The sequence below is a fragment of the Mus musculus genome, chromosome 8 (assembly GCF_000001635.26).
Source record: "Mus musculus strain C57BL/6J chromosome 8, GRCm38.p6 C57BL/6J".
Classification (NCBI taxonomy): Eukaryota; Metazoa; Chordata; class Mammalia; order Rodentia; family Muridae; genus Mus; species Mus musculus.
The window spans coordinates 61,112,803-61,131,803 of NC_000074.6; the positions used below are offsets into that span (position 1 = coordinate 61,112,803).

A 19,001-nucleotide genomic window follows, 5' to 3' on the forward strand; every position below is an offset into this window, starting at 1 on the left:
GGTACAATACTTTAAATAAAGTTGAAACATATATATAGTATGTTGTAATGAAATATAATTCTAAACCTGTATCAATATACAAAGTCCATACCAAATTAAAATATTTGGCTTGTTAATGCTCATTGATCTAACAGTATATTCAATAATATACCCTTTATTTTCTCAATTCTATATCCCCCCAATTTCTTTTTATCTCTTATCCCCATTTTTCTTTTCATCCCTTCTCCCTTAACTCTAAATAGGAGAGAAAGAAGGATAGAGAAAATAAAAAGAAAGAGAAAAAAATCCCTGAATCTAACTTCCTTTAGTTTGTTTCCCTCCTTACAAGACCATTAATAACTTGCATCCAACCCCCTGTAACAATGACAGACATCCACAATCCATCATCAATCAACTGAACAAAAAGCACACATCCCACCTCTTGGGAATGAGGCCTTCATTCTCTTGAAATTGCTCCCTGTTCTCTGTGGACAGTGTTTTTTTGGGGGGACTAAGAAAATTGGGATATTGGCTAGTCTTAAGAAAGCTAGCTGTGGGCTGGTGAGATGGCTCAGTGGGTAAGAGCACCCGACTGCTCTTCCGAAGGTCAGGAGTTCAAATCCCAGCAACCACATGGTGGCTCACAACCATCCGTAACGAGATCTGACTCCTTCTTCTGGAGTGTCTGAAGACAGCTACAGTGTACTTACATATAATAAATAAATAAATCTTAAAAAAAAAAAAAAAAGAAAGCTAGCTGTAATATTTGTTGTCCAGTCTCTGGAAATGGACATTCCAGGACAGCCAGGGCTACACAGAGAAACCCTGTCTCCAAAAACAAAAACTGGACACCTTTGTCAGCACTGGAAATGATGTGAAAATGCAGGGCTTAACTGAAGTCCTGACTGGAACAGTCTGAAGGGCTGGACCATCCTCGCTAGCTGTTTTAAAACTGTTCCAAATGCAGATCCCCAAGTAGGACGCTGGAATAAATATGTTTCAGCAGCTCAGCATCAGCCTCAGCATATCTGAGGGTCAGTCTTTTCAGGGGTGCTCTACCTTCCTTGTCTGGTGGGTTTTCTCTGTGAATGTATAAGCTTTTAATGGTAATACACATGTTTTCATTAACACATGTATAGAATGTGCAGTGTGCATAACTCAGCTAAAGATGATTCTCTCTTCTTTGAGCAGGTAAGGCTCTGTTGTATTTGTGAGTGTGTTTGGACTGTAATCTTAATTTTCATCCATGCTATTTGAAAGGATGGCGTGGTAAGTCCTGAGGACTCCGTGGCCAACAAGATTTATTACCTAGGCTTAGCTAAAGTCCTGGAGACATTTCCATGTCTCAGCCTGTTCCAGAGTTGTTCCCATGCAGAGGGATCAGCGTGCTTGTGACCTGCTTTGTTGTGGTCAAGTCAGATATATTATAGCTCTCAGGTCAAGTCAGTGCTGTGTGTAAGGCTTGAGACTTTCTGCTGCTGTTAAGTTGTATTCACTCTTCACCGTGCTCTGTAAGACATTAAGAACCTCCCTGACTCACCTCAAAGTTGCTCTCATTCTCTTTTCCCTTGGTGGCCAAGCTCTTCTGTGTTACAGACTGAACTTTCTGTTAGCCTTGACCAGACCGGGCTTGCTTCTCTTAGTTCTGCTCAGTTCTAACTCATTTCTGACTTTCAAGCATCACCTCTCAAGTATTATCCTCACAAGCCTTAAGTACGGGAATTTCCATCCTGAGCTACTTTTTGTTTAATTTCCTAGTAGCTATAAAAATAGAATTCATCTTGGTTACTTATTTTCTACTGTTTCTTTTCCAGTAGAATATGATCCCCCTTAAGTTATACTATTCACAGGTTTTACACACACATTTATATGTAATCTAAAGTGGGTTATTATTCGCATCTATTCAGCCAATGTCTATCAAGCTGTATTGTATGTTAGGTACTATGCTTATAGTAATGATACGATGTTCATAGCCAAGAAAGGGAATAAATTAAGTGAAAAACATTTGTGATAATTCTTATAAGGAGAAATGAAAATGGGTGGATAGTGTGCCAGGAAAGAAGACATGCCTAAGGCTGCACCACGATAGAGAAGAGGTTTCGGTGCAGATGTTGAAGGCCTGGCCTTGGAGAACACTTAAAGCAGAAGCAGATGTTCTGAAGCAGCGCAGTGCGCTTTGGTGCGAGGGCCTGTGAATGAGGCGAGGCTGGAGAAAGGCCCACCAGTTAGGAACACTGGCTAGTCTTCCCTCGTTCAGTTTTCAGAACCCACATGGCGTGGCAGCTCACAACTGTCTGTGATTCTAGTCTAGTCCCAGGGAGCCCATTCTTCTCTTCTGGCCATTGCAGGCACTGCACACATGACATACATGCAGGTAAACATTCATTCACATTAAAAAATTTTTTTCTTAAAATATCAAAGTGTGAAGACAGTAGGATGCCAATCATTCTTGTTCCTAATTAATAGTGTTCAAATATGTGGCTCAGAGCCTTTTGGGAGTGTTTTGTTTGGGGTTTTGGTATGGTGGAATTTATTTCATTTCTAAACAAGGACACTGTGTGTGAAGAGATGGAAGTACTTGTTGCTCACGTTACCCCTGTCTCCTTGCCCTCTTGTCCTCTGCCTCACAGCTGCTTTAGACATAACCTCAGAGCCCTAAGACTCAGGAAACAATACTAAGGCATTCATCTAGTGTACTTTAAATAGATCTTTTAGCAAAAACCAAATGTAATGTTAGTTAACTGAATTGTACAATTAACCACCCACACAGATAGTAGTTAGTGGTTAAGTTGATCACTGTAAGACTGGCAATCAAAGTAATGCTTTCATTAACACTGTCCGTCAGTGGGACTGTAAGTGATGGTCTAAAACAAGCTCGGGTCCTAGAAGTCTGTTCTTCCTTTTACACTGTTTACATATGCAATGACTCAGGCAAGTTGAAGATTTATACCCAAATATATAAATTGTATTTAAGACTGTGCATTATACATCAGCAAGCCATTAGCAACTGTTATAATAGTCATTAATGTTAATTAAGTAAAAATTTATCTATGTAGTAGTCAAAGTGAAATGAAAGTTATAAACCCTGCTGTATTTCTGAGGCTAGAAAATTATGAGTTGTTCAGGGGAAAGCTTTCTGTGTTTTTCTCTCGAGAGAAGATTTCTCTTCTGGAGGTTTCTTTGTGCAGGGTCTCACTTTCTACCCAGGCTGGCCTCAAGCTTTCACCTTCCCTGTCTATGCCTGCCAAGTACAGGTATATACAACCACATCCAGCTGGTTCCTTTAGAGTTGGTAAGAAGTGATGGCTTCACGTCCATTGCTACTGCAAACAGAATAGCAGATTTCCTAAGGTAATTAAAATACAATGATTTGATAAAAATGTAGATATAACAGTAAATTGTAGATTCTCAACAGTAAATTTTAAAAAGTCAAAATAAACGTGGTTTTCTCATGATCTTCCTTTTAAAAGTTGCAGAATCTGGATTACTAGAGGAACCAATCCTTTGCCTTTCCAACAGTCCCATTTTGCAAAAGGGCCCACAACAGTGGTTACTCTGTGTAGTCTGGCAAAGGCATATATATGGTTGGTTGGTAGAAGGTCTGTATGACTTAGAGAGCAAGTGAGGAACAGATAAGGTTAAATAACTATGATAGCAAATGACTGTAATTTTACCAAGAGTCTGTTCTAGACAAGTAACTAGCCATTTTATTGAAAATGGGAGAATTTCTAGCTCAACTTCTTTATAGAAGGGTTTTGTGATTTGCCAGTGATTGTCTGTATTCAAATAACAAAGTATTCATTCTAAAAACAAAAGTTTTGATATAAGCACGACCTGGAATAGCTGAGATGCACAGTCCTGCCAAACCACTGCTTTAGTGCATTGGACAGAGTTCAGGAAGATAGATTTCTGGCATTCATGGTTGACCTGGCCGGTTCCTGGGGTGTTTGAATCATTTTATGTCTCCTTCTCAGCTATTAAAAATGCTAGCAGCGTTTTCAAAGAGCCACGAGTACTGATGCCTTTATGATGAATTGCTATTATGTATACCTTGTCAAATATAATTGCAAACATTAAACAAGACAACTACATAACATTAATGGGTAGTAGCCAGTTAAACTGTGAAAAGAGTCTGCTAGTACAATTTTTTTTTTTGCTTTGCTCTCTGACAGAGCAAATTGCCAAATTATTATCTCACCCATGCTTAATTTATAGAAAAAAGACCATATGTTTAGAATAATACAGAGTATTCTTAATTTTCTGTTACTAGAACATTCTAACTCACTAAAATTCAAGCAAATATAGATTTAGGGTTAGAAAACGGCCTCTCACTGCCCCCAGTTATCTCTTGAGAAGAATTCTAGTCTACTTTGACTTCTATAAAGGTGGCTAACACAATTATAATCCTCATTGTCAGTACAACATAGTCAGGAAACTCTACCAACCATGTGTGCAGTTCTTCAATATTGTTCCAGCAGCTTTACAATAATAATCTCATGTTCACGGTCACCCAGGTAACGCTGTCATCATCCCATGTCACACATAAGCAACTTGGCCACAGTCAGATCGTGGATACCTCAGCCATTAAGTTCCAAAGCGATTCCTCAGAGGTTTCCAGCCAGGAAAGCTGCTCTCATATTGCAGCAGTGCCAACAAGTACTTGTAGAGAGGAAAATCTAAACTTTGTATTTGTTATGACAGTCAAGGGAAATTATTGGTAAATTTCTCCTGTGAATTTTCTAAGATAGTAATATTTTCAAGGTTAATTTATAATCCCACGGGAACTAAAGGAATACGGTAGACAACTGTGCCTTAAGGCCTCTTCAAATTTGCAGACTTAAAGTGGCTTAAGAGTCAGTCAGATGAAGGCCACAGCATCAGTTCAGTTTCTGGCACAGGTAGGTGGGAAGTCTGACTGATTCTGCCTACAGTGACCAGGCACTAAGTCAGCCTTAGAGTGTGCGATGTGAGCTTCCTCAAATCAAGGGAGCACCAGTTTTAGGATACTGAAACTTAGACCTCTTTGTTCCCACCCCACCACCACACCCACCAAGCACATGCCAAGCCTTTTACTTTGGATTCTATTTTTTTTAACATAATTCTGTATTGATTCTTTATGACTTCCACATCATGTACCCAGGTCTTCTCATTTCCTAGGTCTTCTATGTCTGCCCCTGCAAAAGAAAATAAAAAATTAAAATAAAAAAAAAATCTCACCATGGAGGCTGTGGTGTGTCACACATTATACCCTTTTCCCCAAACAACTTTACTTGCAAATGTTCATTGCAGTGAGTCACTGTTTGGTTCAAGGACTCTGGCTTCTGCTAATCTATTCTTAAATAATAGATAGAATCTGGCTTGGGGAATAAAGTTAGCAATTATTTGTAAAAGCTGTTTTGAGGGAACATTGTTGAAGTATTCACAGTAATAATCAGAGGCTAAACAAATGTGCCCATAATAAACTGCTTTATAGCATAACAGGAGGATTACTAATTTATAGTTTATATCAAAACTTGTAAAGATTAAAAGAATTCCTTGATGTAGAACTTGATGTGAAATTACTAATAAGACTAGCATGTAACTCATTTGCTGCTTTATGTCCCCTTACTTTGAGATGAGCAGTTACCTAGTACTGAAGAGTAAAGGAGCAGTGCCTTGGGTGCGAGGTTCCCTACAGCACTGCTTTCCGTCTGATGTTGCCACAGGGCCCGCTGCTCGCTGGTACACAGTTGGGGAAAGCCGTACCTCCACTGAAGTAAGCTCTCCAGGCACTGCTAGGGGCTGCCCCATCTTTTTAGGATTTCTTTCCATTGCTGCTAAGACAACAAAATATACTTTAAGCAGTATGAAAAAAGTCAGGAGAATCAGAACAGAAATGAAAAGGATCCAGGGTTATACCTCAGGGTGTGATGTGGGCTGCTTGATATGCTCATGGCCTGACCTCAGACTTAGCACCAAATAAATGGGAAGAACAGAAGCATTCTGAGATAGGTAGGTAAGTAGGTTGGTTAGATAGAATGGAGAGAGAGAGAGAGAGAGAGAGAGAGAGAGAGAGAGAGAGAGAGAATATTACTGTGAATAAAGTTTTGATATAAACTATAAATTAGCAATCCTCTAGTTATGCAATAAAGCAGATCCATTTAAAACATAAAGTAAGAATCCAGTGGCAGCACTTGACCATGATTCCACGTGCCGCATAGGACAAGGCAGGAAAATCGTAAGCCCAAGCCCAGCGTGGATGGCTTAAAACAGATCATAAAGTCTGAAGGAGGCCCAGCAAGGAGTACTGTGAACACAAAGGTTTATCCTACAGATACACTAGTGAGTGAGTGTAAGTCTTAAGGAGAGGTAAGGTGTCAAATCATGGGACCCCTTGAAGTACACTTCTGATGGAATTATTTCATGATATAGTATAAAAATTATATTAATACACATAGTAGCACACACCTGTAGCTGTAGAACTTGGTGGGCAGAAGCAGGAAGGTCACATTCCTGGGCTACATATCAGTGGGAAAAAAAGTTATTTTAACTATTAAGAGGAATAAATTAAAATTGTATTGAGTTCCTAAAAAATGCTAGGATGAGCTAAATTTTCCCAGCCTGTATATATGACATCCTCAAGTTTAATTGTGTAATGTATCCTGTTTATTTTGTTGGTTAGCAGTCAGCCTGCGTAGATTGTTACAAGTGCTACTTTATATTCTTCTGGCTCAGTACACACATGGCCCAAATCTTAGTAAGTCCAAAGTTGGATGTGGGGCACCTGCAGTCCCAGCACTGGGGCCAGTTGAGTGGCACTGAGAGACATACCTCAGCACCATTGCCATCTTTAAGTGCTTTAAGAAGCACTAGGTTTTGTTGGTTTGCTTTTCACCACTTTGGCCAGCTTCACCAGTTTGTAACTGATGATCATTCTCTTAATTAGTGTAATGTAGAAATGGTGTTCAAATAATGGGAACCTATTCTTTATTATTCTGAAATGCTGCACTAAGAAAATTGGCCAACTACGCAAATTTCCACCACTGTGTGTTTTCTTCAAAGCCTTCCCTGTAATGCAGAGCTCTTTTCAGGGCCTAGCACTCACATTTCAATCTCAGATTCCTGGAGAGTCGGCCCAGCCCAGAGACAGGTCCACAGCTATCTGTCTCGTCTCCTGTTTGTCACATGCTTATTGTTGAAAGGTTGATGAATAGAGACGCTTCCAGTTATTTCTGCTCTTGTCCAACACTGATTTCGTTTTCAACACCTCCGCTGTCTGTTGTTTTGTTTGTTTTCTTTAGCACAGTTGGCCTACTTCCTTCTTGGTGGTGTTATAAATGCTTTTCCTCATTGCCCTCAAAGAACTTGTCCTTGCAGCCTTCTGTCTGAACATGAGGTCCCCACTCAGCCCCATCTTGGGGAAGCAAAGTCAGGTTTCTCTTCACACTGATCTAACCCATGTTAGCCAGCCAGCAACTCCTCGGAGTAAGTGCTGCACAGTGGCTGACTGAACATCATAGAGCTTCACCGCGCTCCAGACAACTCGCTTCAGCTTTCAGCAGGTCTGCACAGGGCAAGTTGACCACAGGAAGGTAGGAGAAACAATACACATGAGAAAGAACCAACGGGCACTTCTCACACCTGATTGCCAGCAGCTTGGCATTTCAAGGCCAAGTGTATCTCCAAAATAGCCACTCTCCACTCTTTAAAAGCTGACCCAACTGAACTGCTATGCTAAAGCCCAATCGTTACTCACGAGTTTAACTTTCTTTATGAAAAAAAAAAATGCTAGCTGAATTTTTAATTATTTTTTTATATTTTCCTACATGAGTACTACATTTGCATAATTTCCAATCCTCCATCTCCCCCTCCAACTCATCCCGTGTACTTGCACATCCTCTCGAATTCATGGCCTCTTCTTTAATGATTATTGGTACATACATGCATATGAGTGTTTAATAAGTCTATCTAGTGTTGCTCATGTGAGCTGAACTTTAAGAAAGTTGGGTTCTAACCTTGGGCAAGGCCCCTTTGAGTCCTTTAGGTCTAACTACATGACTTAAGTATTGTAACTAGTATTACCTCTGATTTCCTCTTCTGATTTCAATTGTCTTCCTCCTAATGATCAATCTGTGAACCTCTCTGCAGATGCTGAGGACCTGCTCACTTCCAGATCTTTCCAAGCTGTTCAGAACCCTAATGGACGTTCCCACTGTGGGGGACGTTCATCAAGACAGTCTTGAAATCGATGAGCTGGAAGATGAACCAATTAAAGAAGGGCCTTCTGATTCCGAAGACACGTAAGTATAGGACCACTAACAAATGCCAGTATCACTTTGACATCTAGATTGGGATTTTCTTCAAAGTCCAGAGAGTGAGCATGGTCTACAGCTGCCTTTTCTTCACCCTTCAAGCTCTTATAACTTCGTTAAAGTGTAATCAACCTTTTGAAAATGTATGGCTGCCTCTAAACAATTTACTGTCTCATTTGAGGCACATAAAAACAGCTTGTATTTATGCTCACTGTTTTTTTCCCCCCATTAACATCCATCTAGTACACTGATGTGACTATACTGATTACTAAATAGTAGTTAAATAATTTTCACAGGATAATACCTGTTGAATAGTGAAATCTCCATTCTACTAGGATTGAGATGGGAAGCAGGGAAGTATTAAACCGTCTGCATGACATCAGGGAGATGCTGAAAACTTTCCTGTCTGTTTGTGACATTTGGTTTTAGGATGTATCAGTGAGGATGTTATTTTTGTGGTATATGTGGAAGTGGGGTAAGGTAACTGTGTGTGTGTGTGTGTGTGTGTGTGTGTGTGTGTGTGTGTGTGTTGGTTTGCATGTAACTTCACTGCTTACAGAAAATTCCTTTCTTGTGATTCATGGGAAATATAGAACTCAGGAAGAAATGTAACAATGTTTCTGAAAGTTATGGGAAATGTTGGCTGAGCCTTAGATAAGAATCCTTCTTGGCTTCTGCAGTTTTAGCCTTCCAACTGCCTCAAACAAGTATAACAAACTCAGAGGAATAAACCAAAATATCCTGCAGTCAGATGCTAGAAGCAGCACAGCGTAGGAGTCTGGTGCAGGGGTGTAGCTTGGGTAGAGTAGCTTAGCCTGAGTGAGGCTGCAGTTGGTGTCAGGATTGCTGCATCTGACATGTTGTTACTTCTTCCTAATGAAGCTCCATTTTCTCATCAGCCCTCTTAGAGACCTGTGGATCTTACTAGGAACCTAGTGGTTTGGAGGGAGGTCACTTTAGTTCCTATTTTAGTCGGCTTACTGGGGAACACAACATACATCACTTATGGTCGACAAAGTGCCGGGTAATGGGGTTTGTGGGTTTGTCCTCTGTAAGTAAAATGAACCATTTGTAATTGAGCCAGCTGTAACAAAACTATTCTACATCTACTTGTTTGTCTTTGGAAACTGACTTGGGTCCGTACCTTTCTCCAGATTTTATAATAAGAACTAAAAACTAAGCTTAGGGCCAGATTTCAAATAACCTAACTGTCTTAGTCAGGGTTTCTTCTATTCCTGCATGACCAAGAAGCAAGTTGGGGAGGAAAGGGTTTATCCAGCTTACATTTCCACATTGCTGTTCATCACTGAAAGAAGTCAGGACTGGAACTCAAGCAGGTCAGGGAGCAGGAGCTGATGCAGAGGCCATGGAGGGATGTTCTTTACTGGCTTGCTTCTCCTGGTTTGCTCAGCCTGCTCTCTTATAGAACCCAAGACTACCAGCCTGGAGATGGCACCACCCACAAGGGGACCTCCCCCCTTGATCACTAATTGAGAAAATGCCTTACAGCTGGATCTCATGGAGGCATTTCCTCAACTGAAGCTCCTTTCTCTGTGATAACTCCAGCCTGTGTCAAGTTGACACAAAACTAGCCATTACACTAACAGAGACTTGTAAATGCTGATTTCATACAGTATTAGATCTTCTCACATTTTTCTTAGGCAACAGTCAGGCTGGCCTCACGAATTTTAACTCCTCTATGTCTTGGCCATTATTTCCTCTAGCTAATAAGTGGGTTATCAGCAGGTCAACATAATAGTCTTCACATGAAAGATTGAATGATGAGTTAGGCTTCTTATTAAACACCAAGTCTTATTCTGATCAGATTGTTTTCTGTAGCTTCCACAAAGTCAAATGGCTAGTTAGTATGCATAAGTACAAAATAAAGATATTTCTGTGTAAATGATTATTTTCTTTTCCATTAATGTAAATTGTCTTCAAGGTCTCATAGAGTGTATTTGGGAGTTGGCTGTAAACTTTGGGAAGGGTCCTCATCAGCCCTATATATTTCTTAGCATTGCATTTCTAGTCTAGGGACTCCTGCCGATGGCCCTGACCCCTCACTACAAGGCCTCACACATCAGACTCAGGTAACTCCTCACCTTCATGCATGTCCTCAGAGATAAACTGGGAGTCTTAGAACTGAGTTTCTCAGTTACTGTACAAGTGTCCAAGGACAGAGGCTAGAGATCCATTGATAGGCCTCTTATATTTTCATGTCTCTACCATGAGTTTCATTTGGATAAAATTTAAATAGGAAGAAACTCCTTAGTAAGTGTACTACATACATATAAGATTTTTACCTATTAATTGATTCCACATTTTAAATCTCAGAAAATATCATTTATATTCTGACTAATGCCTTGAAAACAAAATTCTCCTGTGAGGATTATGGCCATTGTTTTATTCTTGGGAAAATCTATTTATATATTTTAGAATTCTTTTCAGGAATATACACATAAAGATAAATTTCTCCTGACTATTATATTCACTGTATCATCATCCCGTTAGCCTTAAAAAGCACAAATATTATGCAAGACCTTAAGTACATGTCTCTAAAAATCCAAATACATTCACATGGAAATCCTTGCATATAGTACACAGCTAGTATCTACATTAAGATTGTGATAAACTTTCAAAATTGGAAAATGGTTTTTCCAATTTTCCTTTAAACATTTGACTATTAATTCATTTTTTAAAAAACATGTGATAAACATCTTTGCTTTCTTAACTTCCCCAACTACAGGTGGGACACACAGACACAAACCTTTGTTGCAAAGTTTAAGCAGTGACTGAGGTTAATAGTTACATGAGTCTCCTCTGCAAATCAGCACCAATTTCAGCAAATCACCTATAGTTGCAGAGTACCCCTCGTGTACTATTTTTCTCAGTTGTATTCATCCTCAATTCCTTAGTTAAAAACTCTATATGCTTATTTCAGACTTCTTTTTTATCCACAGTTAGTACTTTTAAGTGGAAGAGAATGCACCATTTCAAAATAAGATTAGGCAGTATTCAGTTTAACTCTTTACATTTCAGTGTATTTGAAGAAACTGACACAGATTTACAAGAGCTTCAGGCCTCAATGGAGCAGCTGCTTAGGGAGCAACCAGGTGACGAATACAGTGAGGAGGAAGAGTCTGTTTTAAAAAGCAGCGATGTGGAGCAGACAGCAAGAGGGACAGATGCCCCAGACGAGGAGGACAACCCCAGCAGCGAAAGCGCCCTGAACGAGGAATGGCACTCAGGTGTGTGTTCACGGTGGCTCACGGCTGCTCATGGCTGAGCGCCCGTTTCTGTCTCTCTGCTCAGAGTTCACGTAGGAGGTGGTTTCCTGGTATCTGATAGGGACATATCCAGCCTTACAGTTGATGTGTGCTTCTGTCTGTCTGTGCTCACTGTGTGTTCCACACAGACATACCAACCGCTTCTCAGTTCTTCTGTTAAGTGACTTCTGAAGTGTTTTCTCTCTGTTTTGGCCCCTGTTCCTTGACCTTTTTTTAGTAATAAAGCTTAATTTAGTTTGGTATGTATGCTTCTTGGCTCATCTGCATCTGCATCTCTTTGCATGTTTTGTTCCATGTTTGTCAAGCCTTCATCATAGGTTTGGTTGCTTCATTTCAGAACATCAAAATGTGATTTTTTTTTCCATTTGTTTCTGAACTAACATTTAATAGTGAGGTTTCTGGGAGTCTTTCTGTAGTAACCTGATTTACTACTTATGTCCTTAAGGAAACAATACTCAAACTAAGATTCCTGAGTAAGACAGCTTTATATGTGCTTTGATGTCCAGGTATCCTAATGAAGACTGCTTATATTGAAGGTAGAAGAATACAGGAAGCCAAAGTTCACTTATCATTCATGCTAGTCTACTATTGTAAAATTACTTTTATTCATAAAGTACCCTTTTTTTTTTTTTTTAGATAATAGTGACGCTGAGACCACTAGTGAATGTGAATATGACAGTGTCTTTAACCATTTAGAGGAACTAAGACTTCACTTGGAGCAAGAAATGGGCTTTGAAAAGTTCTTTGAGGTTTATGAGAAAGTAAAGGTGCGTGAACTTAGACACTGTCTCTGATGTGCTGCTGAAGAGGAGTGACAAGTTGGCCGTCCTTATCACTGCATTAGGATCAATGTCCGCACACACACACTGAAGGCTCCACTTAAGTTAGCATTGGCACATTAACTGTTAAACTTTAATTGCATCATTTCTCCCACTCTTTCTTCCTGCCTCTTCCATATGGGTCCCCTCCCAAATTCACAGCCTCCTGTTATTTAACCACTGATGTTAAATAGAAAAGGATAGACACATGTATCATTTGGGGCCATCAATTCCTATGATGGTTTATTCTCTGTATTTTAACTAGGTTTAGCTTTGTGTAATGGTCTCCTGCTAGTGTAAAGATAAGCTTCTGTGTTGAAAGGTGAGGTCTACACTTAACTTATAATGGTAAGTACTTAGATGCAGTTAGGAATCAGGCTAGTTTAGGAACGTGGTAGTAGTGGGGTTTTTTTCTAAGATCCCTGATGTCACCAGCTGTGTATAGTGGCTAGGTTTCTAGTACTAGGCATAGTTTCCCCCGTGTTGAGCAGGCCTGGAGTCTAGTCAGACAGCTATTGGTTACCACTGAGATACAAGTGCCACTATCAGACCTTCCAGCAGAGCTGGCTGTGCTCGTCACTATTACACTAGCAGGAGACCCTTACACAAAGCTAAACCTAGTTAAAATACAGAGAATAAGCCATCATAGGAATTGATGGCCCCAAATGATACATGTGTCTATCCTTTTCTATTTAACATCAGTGGTTAAATAACAGGAGGCTATTATTAATTGCTTTTCTCCTTTAGCAGCTTCCATATTAACTTACATTTGGTAATTTGGCATAGGCTATTCATGAGGATGAAGATGAAAATATTGAAATTTGTTCAACAATAGTTGAGAATATTTTGGGCAATGAGCACCAGCATCTCTATGCCAAGATTCTGCATTTAGTCATGGCAGATGGAGCCTATCAGGAAGGTAAAGTTTTCTTGTGTCTTCATATTCTAAACAAATGAGAGAAGAAGAAAAAGATGGCAGATGTGTGATGAAACTCTCCCAGCAGATGGGCTTTGATGTGGTCTGTGCTAGAGCCCACCTGATACTTTGAAGCAAGTATCCCTCTGCCCTGTCACATTAAGTCACTGTCCTATAGTTTGTAAGTAATGTTTGAGTGAATTTTTAATGCCTTTTTTATTCATGTATGCAGGCATTTTGCCTACATGTATGTGTGTGCACTGTGTGTACGTTTCCCACAAAAGCCATGTGAGGGCATCAGATCCCCTGGAACTGGTGTTACACACGGCTTTGAGCCACCATATGAGTTCTGAGAACTGAACTCATACTCTTAGCCACTGAGCCATCTCTCCAGCCCTTGAATAAAAAATCTTAAGTCTCCTAATTGAAAGCTCAAGCTCTTTAGAATAACTCTCGTCAATGATGTGTCATTAAACTCTTTTGCAGAGGAAGAAAATATAAAATTCTGAGCATGAATTTATTTGTAACATGGTTGCCAAAACTAATACATTTACCTTAAAGATTTAATTTGTAGACCAAAACAGAAGATTTTAAATCTTGATGCTTAATTTTAACAATGCAATTTTTATTAAAATATATTTATATTCCTTCCCGTTAAAAACAACTCAAGATCCCTTTTTAAAAATGCATCCAGGTACAAAAATTAAAATAAGTTTTAAAAATATTTCAAAACACAGCATATTAGATAAGCACAAAAGAAGAGATGGAGTAAAATTATGATAATGTTAAGAAGGTCTCCATTGTGAAAACTGTAAAAACTTTACTGTGAAGCAGAAAATAAAGCAGACTGTTCCTTAGAGGTCAGCAGTCTGTGGTGGAAACAGCTCTCCAGATCTGTTTGCTGTCTTGGTTTTGTTCTTGTTTGAGGCAAGGTCTTGCCGCAGCCGCTAGGACAGCCTCAAGCACATGCACGTCCTGCCTTTCCCTCACCACCATGCCTAGCCATCTTTCATGTGCCGCCTTCAAGTTCAGGTTAATTCTGATCCCTTTAAGAAGGGAAAGGGTTTTGTTTTCCTCCCAGGTACAACAGAATCAAAAGGTCTATAGATCTTACTACAACTGAAGTGTTATGACTTTGAAAATGTCCTTCAGTTATACTACTATAAAATACGTGGTTTATTTTCTGAAATGATAAAAGATTACTTGATCATTAAGATGAAAGTCTCTAGTTTAACTGGTATCTGAAACTTTCAGGTTCCTGAGTTTACTGAGATCTTGAACTCCATCTGTACTGTACTGAGATGAGAAATAGCCTGTAACTTTTGGATTTCATAGGTTACTTCTCACATCATTGTGTAAGCTAACAGCACAAGGCCAGAGAATGACTGTTTCAGGATGTCTGTGGTGAGGTGAGGTCGAGGCAGTTGTCTCCTCACTCGCCTGGCCCTTCCTCAGGCAGCTCTGCCCAAGGCTTCTTCAAATGGAGCTCTCCACAAGGAGTGTGCTCAGGCTGCAGGATTGCTTGTCAAGTATCTGAAAAGCTTTTAATTTGCCTTGCCCCTTCAGTGGAGAGCTGTAACAGTCAAGTGAGCCACAAGGTAGAATTGGCACAGCTGAGTGGTTTCTAAAGGGCTCCTGGCTTCATAGAAGCCCATTCACTTACAGGGTCACAAGCTAGGCTGGACCATACAGCCCTCAAGAAGCATGGTCAGCTCTGCTGTGGTAAGCAGTGGAAACAGAAAGGACAGCTGTAATCTCTTCAGCCTGGGGAGAAAATAGCAGTTTTAATAACATACTTTAACTTACTACTGAATGAGCTCATGTGAAATACATTGTCTGAGTAAAAGCTAGCACACATAGTCACTGGATTAAGAAAAAGAGAGCCTCCTTGTATGGAGCAGTTGAATCTCTGATCAAGCAGTCTTATGTATAGCTGTGCTTTAGATCCTGTCGAAGAGATCAGTAATCATGCCATGTGTATGATGCTTACACGCTTTTATTCTCTGTGGCAAAATCTGATCCAGCTCATTCAAAGTAAAGCTAGTAAGGGGCATACTAGAAACAAGATTTCTTGAAAGACTGTCTCATAAGTGAGGTGAAGAGATTGAGGAAAGCATGCGGACATCCACTGGTGGTCTCTGCATATGCACACATAGAAGGTGCACCTGCACACATACCTGCTCTTGTGCATATACCCACACCACAAACAACATTTTAACCTTTAAAGTCATTGCCTAATATCATTTCTGTTTAATTCCACTGGAAATTGTCTGAGTCCCCCAAAATGACCAGCTCCCATGATAACTGTTACAGTGCAGGTTTGGTGAGCATTAATAACTATCTCTGTTGGAAAAGTTAACACTGCCTAGTCCATATATAGCTGCTTTCCAGAGTCAAAAGTCAAATAGAGGTAGTAATTTGTGGGTTACTTAAAACTGTTTCTAGGTGCTCCTTCACAAATGAATGTGTGGCCAATGGAGGATTGGCAGAGACTACCAAGTCCTCCCACTGAGCAGCAGCAGACCAAGCATGTGGGGTTTTTTTTTTTTTTTCAATGTACCTTTCATTCACATCCATTTTAGATGGAATTTTGTATTGTGTTTATGTAGTGAAATTCTATACAGCTATTCAAATAAATGAACCAAATCTTCAGCTATCAATATACATAAGCCCAGAGACCTAAGTTAAAGTTATGTGATATGACTTATATGACATCTAAAACAATACTGTTTACTTTTACATATGTTTAATAACTGTGAAAAAGTATAAGCAAGAAAAATATACATTAATTTAGTGTCCTTAAAAATGTTCCTAGAAACGGAGAAAAGGTCACCAAAGTGGAAAAGTAGACTGCTTATAATATAGTTTTCTTAAATATCAGAATCAGTAGGAGCAAAAGTTAACCTCTGTTCATGCTAGGTAGGCACATAGGTGCTCATTGCTTTCCAGATTATCTGAAGCAATGCGTAACTCTAAAACTGAGTGGATTAAGTTGCATGAAGCAGTGACATCACTCTTTGGGCTGAAACAGTGGGTCCTGCAGGAGAAGACATCCTGTATAGAAGGATACAAAACATTGCAGTAGAGAAGATGAGTGGCGATTGGTAACTGACTCAGGGAATATTTCAGATATTGTCATGACCATGGTGATCAGGTCTGTGGACGTGGTAAGCAGGTAGGGAGTGAGTAGAAAGTAGGCGCTGTACAGGGTGTAGTGTTTGACAGGGTGCTTGGGTTTACTCGGGTGCCAGAGTGATAGGCAAATCAATGTGCTTAATTCATTCAGATGTTTTTAAGAATAAACATTCTTATGGTTTATGTAACTAAGAATAGCTAATGCATTATGTCATGCTCATAAAATGCAATGGTGTGCAGACATTAAAGCCACATGGAATATATACATCATTTGTCCTACAGTATTCTATTGTGAGGTTTTCAAGAAGTTGAACACTATAGTGGTACCTGGCATACCCACCACAGAGACTCTACCATGAGCATTTATAATCTTGCTTTTCATATCACTACACTTCTTTTTTTTTTAAGATTTATTTATTATTATAAGTAAGTACACTGTAGTTGTCTTCAGACACACCAGAAGAGGGCATCAGATCCCATTACAGATGGTTGTGCGCCACTATGTAGTTGCTGGGATTTGAACTCAGGACTTCGGAAGAGCAGTCAGTGCTCTTAACCACTGAGCTCTCTCTCCAGCCCCATCACTGCACTTCTTTATTTATCTTTCTATTGTGTGTCTTATGTGGAAACTTCATGTCCCAAGCCTGCATCATGGTCTAATTTTCTTAGTTATTTGTGATCCACAAGGCAATCTGAGGATTTATATGTACATAGTTGTAACACTAGTTGTCTTTGAAATTTTGTACCTTCATTCTTTATAATACTGTCTGGATGTTGTACAATGAATATGTGCTATTATAACAAAATTATATTTAATGCTGAACTAATCTTTAGAAAGGGAAAATGCTTTTTATAAAAAACATAGATACTGCTTGAACTAAAATGAAGTGAATTATTTTTTTCTTTTTTCTACAGATAATGATGAATAATCCTCAGGACATTCTTTAATAGTCAACTGTAAGAACACATTTGAACTTGGCTCATAATACAAGCTTCCTGGGAAATAGAGATTATTTATGAGAAATACCAGATTTAAGATGGGCATGCTTATTGCATGAAAAAAATTAAGAAGTGTGATATTTTTCCTCACGTTTTATCTACCTTATTTTGTTTATTGGATTCTTCAGCTAACTCTCATAGAATGTATGTTTCTTTAAATCACCTCACCAAAGCATTGAGTCAACTGAAAATTTATTGTGCAATAAGGAACTACTTTTAGCAACTGTCTTTCTGTGGAAGAGTTGGCTATATCAAAAAAGGCCTGCTTTTGGTGTTTCATTTAAATTTCAGCATGACTTTTTTTTTTTCTGTCTAACATTTTTTATCCTGGCTAGCAGTTCACATTAAATAATTCTTGTCAAGGGCTCTATTCAAGTATCTACATTTAGAAGATGAAATTCTAGCCTTGAAGTTTGTATTCTCGAGTTATTTTCAACCACTGGATCTCTCCCTGAGCTAGCCCGATGAAAACAGGCTATAGAAGCAATCCTAAAAATCATTGAAAGATTTAATTTTGAAGGAATAGCAAAGTTATATTTCCTGACACTTGAAAGTTCCCTGATTCTTCTGTTTCTCTTTATAGACCAGAAACGCTGTATCTAAAAATCAGGCTATAAATTTAAACCTAGCATATAGCATAAAATTGCCATTTTGGTTTTTAGCTCCTCGCATACATGTGCCTCCGTGGTCACCTGTGTTAAAAAGGAGAGAGGGCCCTTTTTCTTTTGGCACTGTGACAATTTAGTAACTACTGTGGGGAAGTGTTTGCCTTTTATTTTCAGTGTGAGGATTTAACCAGGTTATTACAATGATGGTCACATAGTTTCAGTTATGTGAACCTATATATAGAAACAGTTATAGTTTCAGAATTTGCCAAGTATACATTGTGTCATTCTCTACAGTCCAGGTGTTCCTAATAAAATAAAAGCAGAAATGTGTGCTTTTTGGTACCAATCAGCCTGATTGGTGTAAGCTGTCATCTGAAACATGGAATCTTTCCTTGTAGCACTATTAGTACTGTGTTGACTTTATTATGTATATTATTTCTAACATCCAAAAGTAAATAGCTGATTTTTATATTTTTATTTTGTACTATTAAATTTTTATTATGTACCTGAAGTATATCAGTTGTCCTTATTGACGCTGTTCTCAATATCTCCATCATCTCAAGGCAGACTCAGAATGGCAGGGGTGTGTGCAGAGGAAGAGGTTACATCTGGAAGCATGACGTCAGGCAGGAAATAGGGCTAAACTTGGGCTTTTAAGCAACCCTTCCCTGAAGTTATGGTAATCTGCAAAAGACCTTGGCAACCTTAAGGACCTACTAACAGGTCCTGCTTCCCAAGGCCACACCTCCCCACCATCACCCTGCAAGCCACACTTTCAGCACATGGACCCTTGGACACAGACCATCTTCAGCCCAGAACATATACTTAGAAAATACGTGCCAGAAAACAATGAGTCCTGAATATTGTCTGCGATAATATGAGAGAAAGCAGGTTTATCTTTAAGAACTACACCAGACAAAACACTGATCGGGTGGCTTTATAGCACTGAGTAAGGAAGACTGACCCTA

The 19,001-nt window shown here is 39.3% G+C and overlaps 1 protein-coding gene across 8 annotated transcripts in view; it reads left to right on the plus strand.

Moving 5' to 3' along the window:
* The window catches only part of Nek1 (NIMA (never in mitosis gene a)-related expressed kinase 1), a 138,193-nt gene extending 119,646 nt beyond the window's left edge, over nucleotides 1-18,547 (plus strand). For 4 of the 8 annotated variants that reach the window (XM_030243338.1, XM_030243339.1, XM_030243340.1 and 1 more), the window contains 5 exons: nucleotides 8,107-8,258; nucleotides 11,310-11,518; nucleotides 12,194-12,324; nucleotides 13,162-13,294; nucleotides 17,342-18,547. In XM_030243338.1, coding sequence (XP_030099198.1) covers nucleotides 8,107-8,258; nucleotides 11,310-11,518; nucleotides 12,194-12,324; nucleotides 13,162-13,294; nucleotides 17,342-17,355 — 639 coding nt within the window. In that variant the 3' untranslated portion in view covers nucleotides 17,356-18,547. The remainder of the gene's footprint in view (nucleotides 1-8,106; nucleotides 8,259-11,309; nucleotides 11,519-12,193; nucleotides 12,325-13,161; nucleotides 13,295-17,341) is intronic. The other 4 variants (NM_001293637.1, NM_001293638.1, NM_175089.4 and 1 more) reach the window with 1 other exon arrangement.
* Nucleotides 18,548-19,001: the final 454 nt, after the last annotated feature.